Source organism: Talpa europaea, assembly GCF_964194135.1.
Source record: "Talpa europaea genome assembly, chromosome: 14".
NCBI lineage: Eukaryota > Metazoa > Chordata > Mammalia > Eulipotyphla > Talpidae > Talpa > Talpa europaea.
Window position 1 is genome coordinate 35,184,807 of NC_140082.1, and position 19,106 is coordinate 35,203,912.

The following is a 19,106-nucleotide window of genomic DNA, read 5'->3' on the forward strand; positions in this document are numbered from 1 at the left end:
ACCCACCAAATGTGAAAAAATATTTGAAAATCACATATCTGATGAGGAATTATTAGTAACCACAATATATAGAGAACTCCTAAAACTTAACAACAAAAAACAATCATATTCAAAAATGAGTAATGGACTTGAATAGATATTTCTCCAAAGAAGATATATAAAAATAGTTAATAAACACTTGAAAAGATTCTCAATACCACTAATCATTAGGGAAATGCAAAGCAAAACTTCAATCAGATATACCTCACATCCTTTAGGATGATGTCAAACAAAGTGTTATTGAAGATGTAGAAAATTAACCGATGTGCTCTGTTTGTGGGAATGTAAAGTGAACAGTCACATGGAAAACAGTATGGAAGTTAATCAAATAATTGAAAAGAGTAGAAAGAGATATCTGTACACATATGTTCACAGCAACTTTATTTACAACAGCTAAAATGTGGAAATTATTCAAGTGTCCATCAACAGACTAATGAATAATTGAAATGTGGTTTATACATATAATGGAATATTATTCATATTTTAAAAAGGAGAATTTTAAATATGCTTCAATATGGATATATAATAAGGACATTATGCTAAGTGAAATAAGCCAGTCACAAAATGAGAAAAACAGTTTTGAACAAAGCAATCTCAAAGAAATGGACAGGCAGCTCTTAGACTAACTGTTTGTGATGTTTAGGGTAAATCAGGTCTCTCTCCCTTCTGGGGTTCCATAGTAACCCATGGTAGGGTCCACCAGTCTTCTACAGGCCAAGAGCTTGACTCTGAGATCTCAAGTTCCTGCATGTTCAAGAAACAATGTTGTCAACTTCAAGGAGCAAACTTGATGTAAAGAAAGAAAGGGTAGGTGAAAAAAAAAAAAAAAAAGAACAACAGCAACAATGATGAAAAAACCAGATACACTATAACCAACTAAATCAGCTTTGCCTAGCCTTTTCCCATAGGGATCCCATGTCTCTCCTGCTATTTGGAGTCATTAACCTCTGGCTGGATGGAGATTATCCTGATGACATAATTATCACCTGAGCAGTCCAAAGGTCTAAGGTTGATTGAGGTTCCCTTAGAAGAAGGGAACATTTTATCATAGAGCAGAGTCTAGTATTTTTATGGGACTATCCATTCTAGTCTGGTATCATGTTGAAGCCAGATCCAGGTTTGGCTACTTGTTGCTTGCCCGCCAAACATGAAAGACAGGGCTGGGTCAGGAAAGCAAAGGTTTATTCAGATACTGGCATTCTGAGAGATGGCCTACCTCCGTCTTAATGAACCACCTCACACTTAGAGTGAGGGCGAAGGATATTTTAAAAGCCTTGAGGAATGCACTTCTGCTGAGTTGCATGGTATTTCTTTCCCTGGGAGTTATCTCTGGGCACTCAGACTCCAGTTCTCAGGATTGCAACCTTGCAAATTTTCACTGTCTGGGTGATCAGGGTGTCTGGAGGTCTGTGAATAAAAACCTCTAAAACACTTTTGTTACTTTGGTTCTGATGAAAAGGATCTAGTAGACCAGCATTTGGTACAGCTAATCATTTCCTCAGCTTCCCTAGCTGCGAGGAGGAGCCAAGAAAAACAAGCTAAGTGACTACTATCTGGAACCTCTATTTCTGCAGAAAGGGTGGGGGCAGCTCAGAGGCAGGACATCCCCACCCTTTCTTTCTGAGTTCTCAGTTTCCAGTCCAACTTGGTGCTCAAGATTGTCGATAAGCCGCCTACCTCAGCCATACCTGAAAAGTAAACCCCAAAGAGAAAGTTAGATAAGTTTGTTTGTTTGTTTTTCCTTTTGTGCTGTCTGAAAGCAATTTAACCAGTTAGTCTCGGTTCCAAAATGTTTCAAGAGTTGATTTTTATGGTCCTTCCAGCCCACTCCATCCCACCTCTCTGCCTCAATTTTCCCAGTTAATATACAGAAAGAACCATGGATGCAGACTTTAAAATCTGGTAACATGGAGCTAAACCCATGTACTACCAAGCCCCCCCTCATCTACCCACCCCAATCTGTCTCTCTTTCTCTCTATCACATGCACACTAAAATAGAGAGGTCTTTGAGATTGAAATGGAAGAATAAGGAATGAGGTCAGATTAAAAAGTATTAGAACAGAAATTCGGAAGAGCACATCGTTGACCACCATCTGAGAAAGGTACAAAGTGGATACTAATAACCTCAAGAGAAATTTTATTTCTTTTTATCTGATAACACCTGCCATACTTAAAAAAAAAAAACAACTTTATCTGAGCTCTACCTAGATGAACTGACTTTTTTTTAATTGCCCCCAAATGATATAAATTTGTGCCCATGTGGAGCACCACTGAGCCTCTTCTTTGTTAAAGTTAATTATTTGAAGAGCTTCTGGTTGCAGAAAGAGGGCAAAGGACATTGACAAACAAGCTAGAAGCCAAGAGGCGTCCTGCTCTCTCACCCTTGCCCACATGTGCTTGAATACAGTCCAGGCTGCTCCTGCATGGGGCACGGGGAGACTCAGATGGTGCTCATTCCAAATGTTACCAGACAGCCTGGGAGTAGAAATTTCTTACGTCCCTGTTATTACAAGAGGAGGGAAAGAGAAGAGAGCTATGCATCCCTCTTCCTTTTCTGGATCCCACTTCTGTGCCTGCTCGAGAATTGGAGAGATGGGTGCATAAGGTCAGCAGGTCCCTGGACCCAGAAAGTGCTTTCTTGTTACTAATACCTTGGTCTTCCATCTTTTCTTGCTTCTCAACATACACTCATTTCCTCATCTGGGTTTAGCCTCTCCTGCTCCATGCCTCAGGACATATATGTATGGTCATGGCTGCTTTATCATAAATTAAATATTGATATGTACATGGATTTATTTCTGGGTTTTGATTTTGTTCCATAGATCCATGTATATATTTTTGTGCCAGTGCCGTATTGTTTTTATTACTACTGCTTTTACTATAAAGTCAGGTAACATGATGCCGCTATTTCTTCCCATTTTTCCCAGGATTGCTTTTGCTACATAAGGCACTTTATGACTCTATATATATTTCAATGTTTTTGTTCAATTTCCTTCAGGAATATTTTTGGTATTTTGATAGGGATTGCATTAAATTTATATATCACTTTTGGTAGGATAGTCATTTTGATTTTATTGATCTCCCATCCATGAACCTGGGATGTCTTTCCATCTCATTTCACTATCTAAGTAGTCTAGTATCATCTTACAGTTCTCCCTGCAGAGGTCCTTCACCTCCATGATTAGGCTAATTCCAAGGTATTTGATTCTTTTTGAATTGATTGTGAAGAGAATTCTTTTCTTAATTTCTTTTTCTTCTCATTTGTTGTTTATATATAAAAATACAACAGACTTTTGTATGTTGATTTTTAAACTGCCAATTTGCTGTATTAATTTAGTATTTCTAATAGCTTTTTGATGGAGTCTTTAGGGTTTCTACATATAATATATTGTCTGTGAATAATGATCATTTCACTTCTTTTCTGACTTGGATTGCCTGTGTTTCCTGTTGTTGTCTATTATGCTACACAAAATATCCAATAATAAATTAAACAGAAGTGGTGGCAGTGAGTATCTTGTCTTGTTCATAATCTTAAAGGGAAAGCTTCCAATTTTTCACCATTAAGTAGTATATTGACTGTAGGTTTGTAATTTCTTTGTAATCTATTTCCTCCTTATTTAGAGGGTTTTTAATCATTATTAGGTTCTGAATCTTAGCAAATGCTTTCTCTCCATAATTGTTATTATCATAGAATTTTTATTGTTACTTTTGTTGATATGTGTTATATTGGTTGATTTGTTCAAACATCCTTGTATCCCTGTGATAAATTCCATCTGATTACTGGGATATGTTATTGAGTTCAATTTGCTAGTATTTTGAAGATTTTTGCATCAATGTTCATTAGGGATATTGGTCTATAATTTTCTTTTTCTTATGCTGTATTTGATTTTGGTATGAAGGGAATGTTTTGCATTGTAAAATATATTAGGGAATGTTCCCTCTTCTTGAATTTTTAGAAACAGTTTGAACACAATGGGCATATATTCTCTCTTCTATGTTTGATAGAATTTGTTTGTAAAGCCATCTGACCCTGGACTATTGTTTGGGGGAAGATTGTTTGCCTTTTTCAATTTTCATGCTTGTGGTTGGTTTATTCAGCTCATCTATTTCTTCCTGGTTTAGTCTACATTCATCTAGAAATTTGTCTATTTTTTCAAGGTTATCTGATTCATTGCTATCATTGTTCATAGTAATCTCTGATTAGCCTTTGTATATGTATGCCATATGTGGTCTTTTCTCCTCTTTCATTCTGCTTCTATTTATTAGTGTTTTCTGTTAGCCTAGCTAGAGGTTTATCATTTTGTTATCTTCTCAAAGTACCAACTTTTCCCTTTTTTAAATTACCATTTGTTTGTAAGATCGTCTTTCAGTCTTTAAGTATGTGCTTGTCTTTTTTGGTAAGATAGGTTTCCTGTAGACAGCAGAAGGTTGGACTTTATTTTGAAGTACATTCACCCACTCTATTCATTTTGACTGGCAAATTTAGTCCACTTATAAATGAGGGGATTACTGAGACAAAGTTCTCATTGTCATTTTGTTATTTTTTAATTTTTTTTTTTTTAGTTTGCATTCCACTTCCATTATCTTATGTGTTATTGCTATTGATTTTTGAAGTTTCTGCTGAGGTTAGTATATGATCATATATTTGTATGATCCCATTGTTAGGTCTAGTCTCAAATTTGTTCTGATGGACCACATTGTTACTCTCCTCTACCTCCATAGTAAGTTTTAAGTCCATTAGTTCTAATTATAACAATCTCATATTTCCTCTGTCTGTTTTCTATTCTTGTTTTATTTCATTCAGTGGCTTGTTGTTTGTTTGCTTTTTAATTCAGCAGGCATTGTTATAACTGTTACTCTCTCTGAACAATTCTTCAGGCATGATCCTTAATTCTGCAGGATTGAGACATCTCTGGGGTATTTTTCTCCAGCATTTGTGATGTTTTTCTGTCTCTTCTTTTTCAGTTTTTAATAGGTTGTAATAAACTTTCCAATTGCTGCCTTTGCATTTGTTCAGGGCTGAAGAACTGGTCCTGGCAAAGGGTACTAGGCAGGAAGTAGCATAGCAGTAGGGCCGGGAAGGATCGCTGCTAATATGCTCAGGGATTCAAGCTTTCTGCACTGCTATGGACACCAGCATTACATGGTGGGGATCTACAGTAATCCCCACCTCCCAGAAACTCTTTGGCCTAGGTTTCCGATATAGTCTTGGGCCAGGCTTCCTCCAGGCTACATTTGAGCACTAGATTCAGCGGTAGGCAAAGATTCTAGTTGAGACAGGGCTACGTACCAGGGTTGTTCTCTTTGCTTTCCCAATACAGAAACTTTGCCTGGGGTGCTACCTCCTGTTGTTCAGATCCAGGTGTTTAAACTCTGGTTAGTGAGAGTATTCAGTTGTCTAGGACTCGGTTTTGGCCTTGGATTGGGGGTGGTGGCAATTATTTCAAATACCACAGCCTTATCTACAGACAATAACCTTGTCTATGAGGAGACAGATGATTTCACCTGGTTCTCCCCACCAGTTGAGGTTCCAGCTCTTCTATATTGGGAGCCTCAGGTTCAAGCCAATAATTATCACTCCTTCTCCCAGCTCCTGTTGTTCTCCAGTAGTGCACTCTGTCCCGGATGCCAACTCTGTGCATCCCCTGATCCAGTGCAATGCTAGGTCTCCAAAATCCCTGATGTAGGTATGTACCCCTGTAGGGGGGTTGCATTCAGCACCTGTCCCCCCTCTCATGAGTGGTACTGACCCAATATTACTATAGACAACTTCAGTTAAAGATTTTCCTACCCCTTTCTGCCACACTATTGCTTCCAATGTATACTACAGTCATCCATTTAACTTTCAGATGTTATTGACTTTGTTCTGCTATAATTTCGTTGTTAATATACGGAGAAGCCAAGCTCAGTGTCTTCAAGCCACTGTCATCTTGCCAGACCCAAAAGGAAATTTTATTGCATCCCATAAATAACTTGTGGTGATGCCAAGAGACTCTTCCGCACCTGTAAATACCATAGATATGGTTCCTGGACCAGCAGCATCCCCCAGACCTGGAACTTGTCAAATTGGAAATGTTTAACCCCTACCCCAGACCTCCTAACACAGGAGTGCTAAGGAAGCTCCAGCACTCTGGGTTTGAACAAGTTCCTCCAAGTGGTTCTGATATATTCTCACATTTGAGAACCAATGACACAGAGGACACAAAATGAAAATGAAGGGACTAAAGAGCAGTAAGGAGCAGAGTAAAGGTTTCAATACAGCAATGATGAACAGGCATAGCAAACCAAAACTACTGCCAAAATACCAAATGTATAAAGAATAGAAACACTATTGTTGGACCCTAGAAATGAAAAAAGGGACAAAGAGAAAAGAAAAAAAGTCAGTACTATGAAAACTACAATAAACGAAATAATTAAAGAAAAATTTTCTCACTAAAAGATAATCTTGGCCTGAGTTGCCAAGGGCTCTTAAGAGTTTTCTTCCAGGATTATGCTAGCCAATATTAGTCAGAAGGAAAAAGATAAACATTGGATGATCTTGTTCATATTTGGAATATAGAGAAACCAAGCAAAAGGTCAAGGAGTCAAAATTAGCAAGCTGACCATAGAGGTGAGGCATCACAAAAAACGGGGTGAGGGGGGCAAAACAGGTGAGGAAAGAACACAAATACGGTGATGGCTCATGGGTGACAAGGTGGTGGGAGAACTGTGGAGACTGCAATGATGTAAGAAAAAATTAATTAATAAAAAAAAGAGTTTCCTTCAAGAAGAATTCTTTAAAAATAGCCCAAACACCATTCGTCAAGTGGTTTTAATTTGGTTACATACTTTGCTTATTTTTTACTTTACTTATATGTGATTACCATATTTATATGTGATCTCAAACCTACAATAAACTTGCAAGAATAGTACAAAGACCTTCTGAATACCCTTTACCCAGGTTCACCAACTGTCTACATTTTCCCCCACCCCATTTGCTTTATCATTCTCTCTCCCTGTCCATATGCATTTATTAGACATCTGCATTTTCTTCTAAAGCATTTAAAAGTAAGTTTGAGATATTATTCCCTTTTATGCCTAAATATTTCAAAATATATTTCCTAAGAACAGCATTCTCTTACATGCTTTCCTAAAAAAAAAAAATACTAGTAACAGTACAATGATTAGAAATAGGAAGTTTAACTTTGACACAAAATTATTACCTAATACTCAATCCAGATTCAAATTTTTCAGTTGTCTCAATAATGTCCTTTTTAGCTATTTCCTTCTGAATTCTGGATCTAATTCAGATCCACATATTGCATTTAGCTGTCATCTCTTTGGCCTCTTTCAATCAGGAACACTCCCTCTGCCTCTGTCTTTCTTGATCTTATACATAGGTCAAATATTTTTAGACTGTTCCTCAATTTAGGTTCATCTGGTATTTCTCATGATTAGATATAGTTTGTGGGTTTGGGGGGTAGGATACCACATATGGGATGCTGTGGCTCCTCAGTAAGTCATCTCAGGAGGCATATAATGCTGATTTTTTCCTATATTGGAGATGTCAGCTTGGTTCAGGTAGTGTTTGCCAGCTTTCGCCAATAAAAGGTTAGCAAACAGGGTTGCTTGCTAACTTGTTTGCTGTGCCTGTTCACTTTACTATTGTAACTAGTAACTAAATTGTGGGACAATATTTTTAGTTGAATGTAACCATCAAGGTCGTGGTCCTAGAAATATAAGAGGAGCAGAACCACCATCTGCAGCTGTGGGAGCTCGTTGCACTTTCCTAAAGAGTTGCTCTTTCCCTGTCTGGTGATGGAGTCTCAAGTCCACGGGATGGGCAGTCTGGATGGGAAGGTGTACGTGGGATGGGGAAGCAAAAATCTACCAAAACCTGTGATGCTAAGTTGGAACTTATGTTGGTTCTTCATCTTCACCACAAAGACTACAATCTCCATGATCGGTGGGTCCTGCAGAGGAAGCTGGCGTTCCTCACTATTGAGCTGATTTCACACTTGGCCCAAGAGTGAGAAGCTGTAGCAAAGACTCATGGAACATGGCACCCAAGTGAGCCAACAGTAAGTGGCAGTGCATGAGCTACAACAACACGGTCTCCCAGCGTAACAAATAGGGCTGTTCCTTAACTACCTTCCAGATCATAGCCTCATGTCACAGGCTAACAGCATCATGCAGAAAGGGGATTTGGGAAGCATGTGTCCACAGTGGCTAAAATGACACAGTACAAATTCTCCATACTATATAAATATTTTGTTTCTCATCAAAATTTAACCCACCTACTGAGCGTTCAGTATTTTATATCTCTTATTAGTTATCATTATAATGTAAGGACTTTCCGGGTCTCCCCTGGTGGCGCAGCAGTTGAGCGCTGGGCTGCGAAGCTGCCTGCAGCCTCTGCAGTGTCGGTTCGATCCCCGGCTGCTCCCCGGCCACCGGAGGAGGGTCCCACATGGCGTGCAGACATCTCCTGCCGCCCGCTGCTCCCCTCAGCAGTGTACTTCTTCATCATTCTGCCTGTTCTGCTCCCCATTCTGGCTCTGGTGAATTCTCTCACCCTCCCACGCTTCTGACTGTACCCAGTGCTTGTATAAATAAATTAATTTAAAAAAATTGAATACAAGAAAAAAAATAATGTAAGGACTTTCCTGCTCTGTTCAGTCATTCTTTCATTCATTCATTTGTAATAGTAAAGACTTAAGGGGTTTTGTTTTACATTGTTCCATAGTCTGTTAACAATCTTTGTTTTGATACTCAAATTGTCCCAGATTTGGCCAGCAAGGGCTGGTTCAACCTGGCCACTTTTGTCATGTCCCTGTCATTCTTCGAGCATTTCCTTACTTTCTGACACAAGAAGATATCCCAGGCTTATACTTTATGATCCTAACCTTGGAATCAGCCTTTTCTCCAAGGAACCATGATTTCTTTTAATGAAGACCAAGGTCTGGGCACCCAGTATTCTCACTGCTAAGATGTCATTGTTCCCAGGCTTTGCAGAGGAAATAGGCAGTATATACGCACACATGAGCATACACTCACACACACATGCATATACCCATGTGCATGCACATGCACACACATGATATCTATGATTACATATTAATATCTCCAGATTCAACTCTATTCCACAACCATAGGGGACATTCTAGCCATCCCCTCCTCCTTGCATGGTTGTAACTTCTCCCTCCAATGGTGAGAAACATGGGCTGAGTTTGTTTTTCTCATTGAATACTATGGGTACCTGCAGATTATCAAAAAAAGAAAAAAAAAAAGAAGCAATGACTGCAAATGCTTAGGACTTCGCCCTCAGGTTTAACAGCAGAGATGATGGTCTGGGAGGAAAACCTACAGAAACTATAAGCAATCAGTATTTATTCAACATCTAGCCAAGTTTGTTTCCTTTAAAACAGGGGTTTCAACCATGTGTACATCACATTTCCTGTAAACTCTTTCCTGTCTAGTGTGTAAAATTTGTTGTTGCTAAGTATATCTGCAATAAAAGTATATCTGCAATAAAAGTTTGGCAGAAGGTACCCTGAGCTGAGGGAGGGCACTACCTCATGAATCTAAGGTCAGAGGAAGAAGTCAAGCCAGAACCAAAGATGGCAAATATGCAGGCTTTCAATGAAGATTGCATATTTATTGAAACCTGTAAGAACTCTGAGTTCTTATATGAATAATAAATTCGCTGTGCTCTTAGATGTGCAATAAACTTTTGTATTTCGATATGTGATAAGGTTAGGTATTTATGTACACTATAAATGGTCGCACCCACATAGAAGCACAGAAGGGTGAGCACGTGAGGCGACATTAGCATCATTCTCTGCTGCTGAGTCTTTAGCACTCTTGCTGACAGTCATCGTTGCCTTGCCTTTTTAGATGCCTTTGAGTGACAGATCACAAATGTTTGATTTCAAAGTGTGCCACAAACAATGAATTCAAAATCACCATTTTAATTGGAGGAGGATGTTTCAAGACATAAAACATGTAGAACAATTTTCTGACAAAATTCCCAAATCTGAAGACAACACCAGAAAGCAGTAAAGACTGAACAAAGGCAAATGAGGAAAGATCAAGAGATGCAGAACATCATCTGAAATTAAAATCAGCTAGTCAAATGGAACTTGAGGACAATTAAAGTGTTTTGGAAGGGATTCAGGCACACAGGATGTAATCCAAAAACAAGAGAGGAGAGACAAAAAGGTGAAGGTGGTAAACCAGATTTCTTCTCTTTTCTATCAACTTTGGGTACAGAAATTAGTTAAAAAGTATTTTTTCTTTCAGTCAGCAAGGCGCAACTTGTCCCCCAAGGGGGGAGGGGGAAATCTTCCAGATTGCCCAGATGCCCAGAATCTTCTTGAAAATTCCAGATTCCTGACTGCCACTAGTTGTTACATATTTTAATTTTCATCCCAGCATGTACATAATATGTGAAAAAGAATAGAAAACACCTATGTACATCACAGATTAAGTAACAGCATTCTAAAAACTTTCCAAAACTTTTAATATGTAAAACACTGCACCATTAAAAACTCAAAAAGTTTAAAGGCATCCACTGATAGTCTCTCCTGTCATCTCTCAGTTGCCTCATTCCTAGTGTTAATAGTTTCTTGTGTAACCTTTCAGAGAGTCTGTGTATAAGAAAAGATAGTTTTTTTCTGTTCTGTTTCTTTTCTTCTTTTTTTTTTAAGATTTATTTTTATTTATTTATACAAGCACTGGGTACAGTAAGAAACGCGGGAGGGTGAGAGAATTCACCAGAGCCAGAGTGGGGAGCAGAGCAGGCAGAAGGACCGAAGTACACTGCTGAGGGGAGCAGCGGGCGGCAGGAGATGTCTGCATGCCATGTGGGACCCTCCTCCGGTGGCCGGGGAGCAGCCGGGGATTGAACTGGCGCTGCAGAGGCTGCGGGCAGCTTTGCAACCCAGCGCTCAACCACTGTGCCACCGGGGAGGCCCTGTTCCTTTTCTTCTTAACCTAACAGTGTGCTTTCGAGATCTTTCCACTTTAGTACGATATCCTTTTCCTGGTTTTCCATAGGGTTGATCTTTTTATTGATTTCCAGGAGCTCTTAACATGTGAGAGAAATTAGCACTCTCTGATATGAGATGCAATTTTTTTTATTTCATCATTTGCCTTTTGACTTGCCATGCAGTGTTTTTATTTTATATGTGCTGTATTACCTTTGTCAGCATCATTACCCTGAGAACTGCACCAATTCTGTGCTTACTCATTAGGCAACTGGTCTTTATAACAAGGGCAAAAGTTTGTTTAAAGGCTACACAGAGAAGAGGTTGGCAAACTTTTCCTGTGAAGGATCAGAGAGTAAATATTTTAAGCTGTAGTAGCCATCCAGTTTCTGGTGAAATGATTCAACCCTGTCACTATAGTTTGAAATCAGCTATGAGCAATTCATAAATAAGTTTTCCATTAAAAATGTATTAAATAAAGTAGGTGGCATAAAGTAGGGGTCAGCTATACTTTGCTGACCCTTAGCACTGATGCATTAGAGGGAGCTTCCCACTCCATTCTGTGAGTCTGCCTGCCACTATATTCTCCCACTCAGCCTCCCTCCCTGGTAGAAAAGAGGCTGTTTTCTTGCCCAAGTCCCAGCCTTCTTACCTGCTAATGTCCCAGCTGCTCAGCAGACATTCCTATTTCCAAACAAAACCCAAAAACCAACTGTAGAAGCTGTAGACAGCCACCTATTTTTTTTAATTAATAAATTTTATTTTTATATTCCCCATACAATTGCAATCCCCCATTCTGACCCCAATCCCTCCCCTCCCGCCCCCCACCCCCCAAAAAGTGTCTCTGGTTCATAATTTTTGTTGATTTTGATTTTCACTTTCTTATAGTTATTCATTTTCCTGGTCCCTTATTTAAGCTGACCTGGTACTTTTGGTTGCTTCCCCATGCAAGCACCTCAGCCAGTGACCCACTCAGCATGTACACACATACACATTTTAGTGAGGGAGGTTCTTGGGGGGAGTTCTTACACACTCCAGAACAGAAAAAGCTGCAGAGGAATTTTCCTCTATGGGACTCTTTCACCTACCCAGTCCACTGTCAGTTAGCTCCACTACCCCAGACAAGATTTGGCCTCAGAAACCAATTCGTGCTCATCTCCTCTGCATGTGAGAGAATCTAGTAGTGTATTGAATTACTAGGAGAGTATAAAAATAGTTGTTTTGAGTGTCTAAAGTAAAATCTTAATTTTTAACTTTAGCTGCTATAGACTCTTTCTGGTATAGGACATTGGACCAAACCTTGTCTTAAACAGGACGAGGCCAGCAATGTTGGCCTGGAGGAAGCACAGTAAATACACTGGCTAGCTTCTCACCTTTTAGGAATAAAGTTACCCTTTTGATGCTTTTTTACAGAGCCCCAATCTACAAAATTGGTGCCGAAGAGGATATTTTAACTGATCAAGACCCTATGCCTGGGATCCCTAGTATTTTAATTAACTACATGATAAATGATACTAATTTCATTCATTTTTGCCTAGTGAAAAAAAAAAAGTTAGTTTTTCTTTCTTCCAAGTTTTGTTGTTGTTACGTAATGTAGGAAAAAGTCTGAAGCACTCCTACAACTCACTTATGTAAAATTTTCTTTACCATTTGTCTTTACATGCTTTTACATGGGAAAGGATTTTTTAAAGGATCCAAAAGTATCAACTAACTATAAATAATCAACAGAAAGTCAGTCACAAATATGGTATCTTCAAAATGAAAATGGCTAACATTTCAGTCCCTCTTCTTCTTAGTCCTTTACTCTTAGATATTGGCTTGTGAAACTCCTCTCCGCAGAACAGAGCTAGGGCACCATCGCCAAGATTTCTAGCTGAAGTTTTGGAGTCTGAGTCCACTTATCACTAATGCAATTCACCCCCAATTTCTTCCCCTAAAAGTGAGAATAAACAGATAAGCTGCTTACATGTATGGAAATGAAATAAATTAACTCACTTACTGAGAAGGTCAGTCTTGAACCTGTTATTGAGGATGAGATTTCACCTAGTCATTCTTTGAATAAGTACTCAAGCACCCTATATCCAGGTACTTGGCTGAGCTCAGGGGATATACAGTATTGGGCAAAACAGACATGGCCCTTTGCTCACAGAGCCCACAGTGCAGCTGATAAGACATAACATTTCATTACATTATTTTTTTCTTTTTAAAGATTTCTTTATGCATATAAGAGCTGGGGTACAGGCCAGAGGCTTGGGGGGTGAGAGGATTCACCAGAGACAGAGCGGGGAACAGAACAGGCAGATTGACCAAAGTACACTGCTGAGGGGAGCAGCAGGCGAGACAGGAGAGGTCTGCTGCGCCAAGTGGTTTGCTCCCTGGCTGGCCGGGGATCGAACTCTTGCTGCAGTGGCTGCGGAGAGCTTCATAGGTTGCGTCTTAACCCCTTGCGCCACCAGGGACGCCCCTTCATTACATTATTTCAATGTCTTAAATAGATGCCTGAAAACAACTGCGTGTGGAAAGAACCCAGAACTATGGGGCCTGGTTGACTAGAGGTGAGAGAAGGTTTTCCTAAAAAGTGATGCTGCTAGGAAGGATGGCGGAAGATGGCCAGCTTAGAGTGGGCTGGGGAGAGGGTAGGTAGCCCTGGCAAGTGGCATGGTGGACTGAAGGCCAGTGTGACCAGGGAGAAGTGTAGGTGGCGAGGAAGGCAGAACCAGGTTGGGCAGAGTCTTGAAGAATTCTGAAGGATTTTGGTTTTCATTATAAGAGCAGTGGACAGCCAGGAAAGAGTGAAGTCATCAAAAATGCAATTCTAACTGCCTTATGGAAATGGGAGAAAGGCTGCAGGGAGAGTAGGCAGGGAAACCAATCGGGGCTATTGCTATGTTGAGGCAAGAGAGCACAGAGATGTGGCCAGGATGGGACATGAGAGAGATAAATACCTTTGAGAGAGGTTGAGTTTGGAAATGGTTGGAAAGGAAGGTGTGGTACAGGTGATTTCCATTGATGACTCCCAGTCTCTAGCTATTTCGGCAAAACTTAAAGGCAAAGCTCAAGAAAGCTTCTAGATGATGCTTCCCTTATGGGACTTCTTCGCTGTGCTTTGGAATCTGGGGTTTATCCTAAGAGGCTCCTATAATAAGCCAGGCCCTGGCTATTAATTTAAGGACCACTACCCTGGCAAATGGGTCTTAACAAGTTGAAATTTATTTACCTCTCTCCTTATCTCCTTTTGCAGACCTCATATGCCCTACTCCTACTTCCATTGAACATGCAGACATCCGGGTGAAGAGTTATAGCCTGAACTCCAGGGAGAGGTATATTTGTAACTCTGGCTTCAAGCGAAAAGCTGGAACATCCAACCTGATTGAGTGTGTGTTTAACAAAACAATAAACACTGCCCACTGGACGACTCCCAATCTCAAGTGCATCAGTAAGTAACTCTTCTGCACTGTCTCTCCATCTTTCTTGAGGGTATAGGGCTGTAGAGGAAGCCCATCTCAGGAACCAAGAGAGTTGGATTGTGGTTTGAGGTTAAATAAACCAATGGGCCTCTAAACAACATTTCTGGACATAGAAATTTACAGTTTGGGGGTTCAAATTCTAGGCTCAAATCCTGGTTCTGCTACTTACTATCTGTGAGACCTTGGGCAATCGTCTTAACATCTTGAAGTGCTTAGTTCCTTATTTAGAAAATGGACCTGATGTCAATACTGTGGGTTGTAGGAGGATGAAGTGAAACTTGGCAAGTGGTAACTATTCTTGCACCAATGCTTTAAGATTATAGTAGCAAGTATTTGGTGACAGACAGAGTGGGTGCTCACAGCATGCCTGCTTCCAATAGCGTTTCCTTATTTCTCCCTAGGGGATAGCCTGCAGGGAAATTTTTGTCATTCTTCTCCATTGCTACCCACCCAGGAATCTGGGGAGAAGCATGGAGCAGAGAATCCCTTAGCTTGGTCAACCATGTCTAGGAGCCATCAGTGCTCAGGAGCAAGTGAGAGGGAAGGTCACCAGAATCTTTTTTTTTTTTTTTAAACTAAACAAAATTGCAAAACCATGCCAGCATCTTTGGGGTAGAAGCAACTTAGTGCCATTCCAGAAATACTAAGCCTTTTATTCTAGAAAAATACAAACTAATCCATGGTTGATTCTGATTTGACAAGAGAATTTTGATGGAATAAACATGATTGAGCACTTAGTGCACACTCAGCTGCAAGCAAGATACTTTCTCATATAACATTTGTGAGAATTCTCAACTCCTCTCTGAAGGACAGGGGACAACAAGGGCTATTCTACAGACAATGCACTTGGAGAGCAGGGCTTTCTTATTGAATTTTTAGGGGTTAGATAACCCTCTGCCTCATTCCCTTCCCCTGCCTGACCTGATACAGACATCAGAAGCAAAGACAAAATCTTCTCCTTATTGCAGAGGAATTACTGGGCTGGGAATTACTTGATGTCTTGTGACATCAAGCGCAATTGAAGTGATGAGCTGGGTGTGGTGAGAACTTGGAACTCTTACCCTATCTGGTCCAGGGACACATGAGAACCTCTAAGCCAGCGGCAAAAAATCAGGGCTTTTCACTGTAGGAAAAGTTACTGTTTCTTAAAAGTTTGGATGAATGACTTGGTGATGAAGAAGAGTTGTAGGCTCTGAAGAGGGAGCGAAGAGAGACCTGGAATCATAACATTTTAGAACCTAAAGATTACAGGAATCTTTAGGTTTCATTTTGCCCAAAGTTTCCCCACCTTTTACCACTAACAACTGCCTCCATTATTTTTCCTACTTCCTATGCTTTGAATGCTCTTTCTTCTGCCAAACAGGCTGACTCTATTGAGCAATAATGTATTTTCCCATGCAAAAGCTAGCATGAAAAGGCTGAGTTGATACTGACATCACTCCAATAAAAAACAAATGTGATACTTATCTTGTGCTGACTTTTGAAAGACTAGAAAAGTAGTGTGCAGCCTATGTTTGCACTTGCATTGTGACTGCAGGTTGGGAGATAGTGTTATTTCTTGTGCATCTGACTTACTTCAGAATCCAGAAACATTCACTTTCAATTTAGATATTTATTTTTAATTATATCCAGTTCTGAAGCCACCTCAGGCTCCACCTCAGAATCATAAATGCCATGTGGTTATCCTCTCTCTAGGAGACCCCTCCTTGAGTCATCAAAAGTCACCCACCATCGTAGCACCACCAAGGGTGACCCCAGAGCAAGAGAGCCCTTCCCCTTCTGGAACAGGTAGGAATGTGGGAAACTGTGTAAGGATTCCCATTCCCTGCTACCACTCAGATCCCACAAATCCCTCTGATTCATGGACCTCCACTGGGATTCCACTGCAAACTTATATAATAGAACATACTTATTATCAAAATCAAGAGTAAAAATTTATGTCAGCTTAAATTTTTCTTAAATTAAAGTTGCTTGATATCCAGGTTTCATATGTGCATCATTAATAACAATTTAAAACTCACTCTTTATATGTTGGTTTGAACTTACTTATGGATGCACATTCTTGTCAAGAACTGGAGAGGGTCAGAGGTTATTCCTACCTCATGTTAGCCACAGTTTCAGGGGTGCCACCAAAAATACAACACTCCTGGATCTGACAAAGAAGTTTCTTAGAGCAGGCAGCATACCTGCACCAGTCTCTCATCCCAGCCACTCAGGGGCTATGCAGATGGGCCTAAACAGATGCGTGAAGATTCAGCAAGCTTCCTCCTGGGAGAGGAAACCTGAGCTCAAGGAACCTGAGCCTTTTCTAATGGGGACGAACAAGTATGCCCTTGCTCTCGAGAGATGCTGTCTCCACCTTCAAAAACAATATAGGCATAAAAGACTGGATCCAGAAAATGTGGTATATATACGCAATAGAATATTATTCAGCAATCAAAAAAGATAAACTCATGCCATTCACAGCAACATGGGTGCCTTGGGGAAGGAAATTCTATGGGAACTCAACCTGAGGGGGTGGGGGGAAGCAAATGTTGTTTAAAAATTAAAAAAAAAAAAACTATATAGGCACACCTCAGAGATATTGTGGGTTCAGTTCCAGCCAACACAATAAAGCCAATATCACACAAAGCAAGTCCGCTAATGTTCTGGTTTCCCAGTGCCTTTGAAAGTTACGTTTACATGATACTGTAGTCTAGTCAGTGTGCAACAGCATGATGTCTTTTTAAAAAGTACACATACTTAATTAAAAAGTAATGTATTGCTTAAAAGTCATACCATCATCTGAGCCTTTAGCAGGTGGAAGGTCTTATAAGAAACGCATATCTGTGGAACTCAGTGAAACAAGTCATCCTTGAAGAGAGTGGAGGAAGGGCGATCAGTCCTCTAGGAGAGATGTACAGAAATCTGCGAGAACCATGAGATTCACCTCCCATCAACCCCAAATATCAGCAAATCAAGTTTGATGGCTCTTAGAAGCCTCCTCTAATTAAAAAAAAAAAAAAAAAGCCTGGATCTACTCAATTCTTTGGAGTCTTTAAATTATGTGCACCATGATAAATAACTATGAATCCTTTAGCGTTCTCAAAAATCCTGTGGTTATTCCAGATGGGTAAAGATGCTACCCATTTAAGTGATTTTCCTAAAGAGCCCCGAGGCTCTGTTCCTACGGGGAGGGTTGGCCCAGGGCAGGCTCAAAAGACACCACAAGACACTCCTAAGTATTAAGTCCACTTTCTTCTGGAACTGAGAAAAGAGACTATTCTAAATATGTATGTTCTCCATGTCTTGAACTTTCTACAGAGCCATCTTTCACTTTCAAGTCAGACACCACAGTGGCCACAAAGCCAGCTACCGTACCAGGCTCCAAGCTGACGCCATCCAAACCTCCTTCTGCAGGAACCACAGAAGTAGTCAGTAACAAGCACTCCCAAGCCCCATCTCAGACAACAACAAAGAGTATGGAACACACTACCTCCACTTTGCCCGAGACGCCAGGTTAGCACTGGCTTTGCACAATTTAGGAGGCAACTCCCTGAGTACTGCTGCTGAGATGAGGGTGGGCTCTGGAGCGGGCCAACAGCATCTCCTCCCAACATCCAGTCCAAGTCAGGAGACTCTCTGCTGCTGCCTTCTGCTGCAGCCACCTTGCTCTGCTCTCTGTCCCCCCTGTTCCATCCTGCCATAAAAGAAGTCCATCTCCCAGATATGACAAGACTAATGGCACTAAACTGCCTCTGCCAAGATTCTGAATCTCTATTATCTTCCCAATATGGGAGATAGAGGTGCCTTCTGCAGCATAGAGGCACAATCTAGGAGATGGAGGAGCTCTTGCTAACTAGAATCTTCTGTGAGGGCACATCTGATCCTCATGCATGACCCAGCATCTAAATGAATTACTCTGCTTGTTCTTGCTAAAGCAAGTTTGGTTCTGCCAGTCATATATTTCTCAGAGTGTAAGATGAGAGTCAAACTGTGCATAATTTCTCCTGCTTAATGAAAAATGAGTGCCTTTAAATGATAGCCATAACTGAGCTGCAATCTCTTCTCTGCAGGTGCACACACACACAGCGCCACAAGCATCACGGGTAAGTGTTTCCTCTGTCACCACGGTGTCTGTGTTCAGGGGCCCTCAGCCCGGCGCTGAACAGTCCTGGTGTGTGCATGCTCCCTGCATAATCACTAACAGCACCGCTTCAATGCTTGAAATCTTGATTGAGAAATCTTGATTGCCCTATTTATGCAACTCTTTATATGACATGACACAAAAGGAGGTAGAGTAAAAGTAAGTTCCATCTCTGACTGAAAAATCCCCTTGCAGGGAGGAAGGACTGCTGCTACCAGGTTTCTGTGCAACCTTCCAGAGAAAGTGGGCGTGCAGACAGCACACTGATGATGCCTGAATCAGGATGGATAGGTATTCCACTTTGACCACTCCGCAACGTGTTTCATATAATGGTATATCTTAGACAGCCTTCATTTCAGTACACAAAACCACCTCATCTTTTTAACAGCTACAAAAATCTTCCTTTGTATGGACTTGCCTCAATTAGTTGGCCACCCCCTTATTTGGGGCAAGTGATTGCTTACATTCTTTGACTGATTAATTGGATTAAACAATGATTGATTGGAT

At 40.5% G+C, this 19,106-nt stretch overlaps 1 protein-coding gene across 1 annotated transcript in view; it reads left to right on the forward strand.

Moving 5' to 3' along the window:
- The window catches only part of IL15RA (interleukin 15 receptor subunit alpha), a gene marked incomplete at its 5' end in the record, with an annotated part of 32,929 nt that extends 14,775 nt beyond the window's left edge, over positions 1 to 18,154 (forward strand). The window contains 3 exons of the mRNA XM_084253974.1: positions 14,248 to 14,442; positions 16,169 to 16,261; positions 17,777 to 18,154. Coding sequence (XP_084110100.1) covers positions 14,248 to 14,442; positions 16,169 to 16,261; positions 17,777 to 17,976 — 488 coding nt within the window. The 3' untranslated portion in view covers positions 17,977 to 18,154. The remainder of the gene's footprint in view (positions 1 to 14,247; positions 14,443 to 16,168; positions 16,262 to 17,776) is intronic.
- Between the last annotated feature and the right edge of the window lie 952 nt (positions 18,155 to 19,106).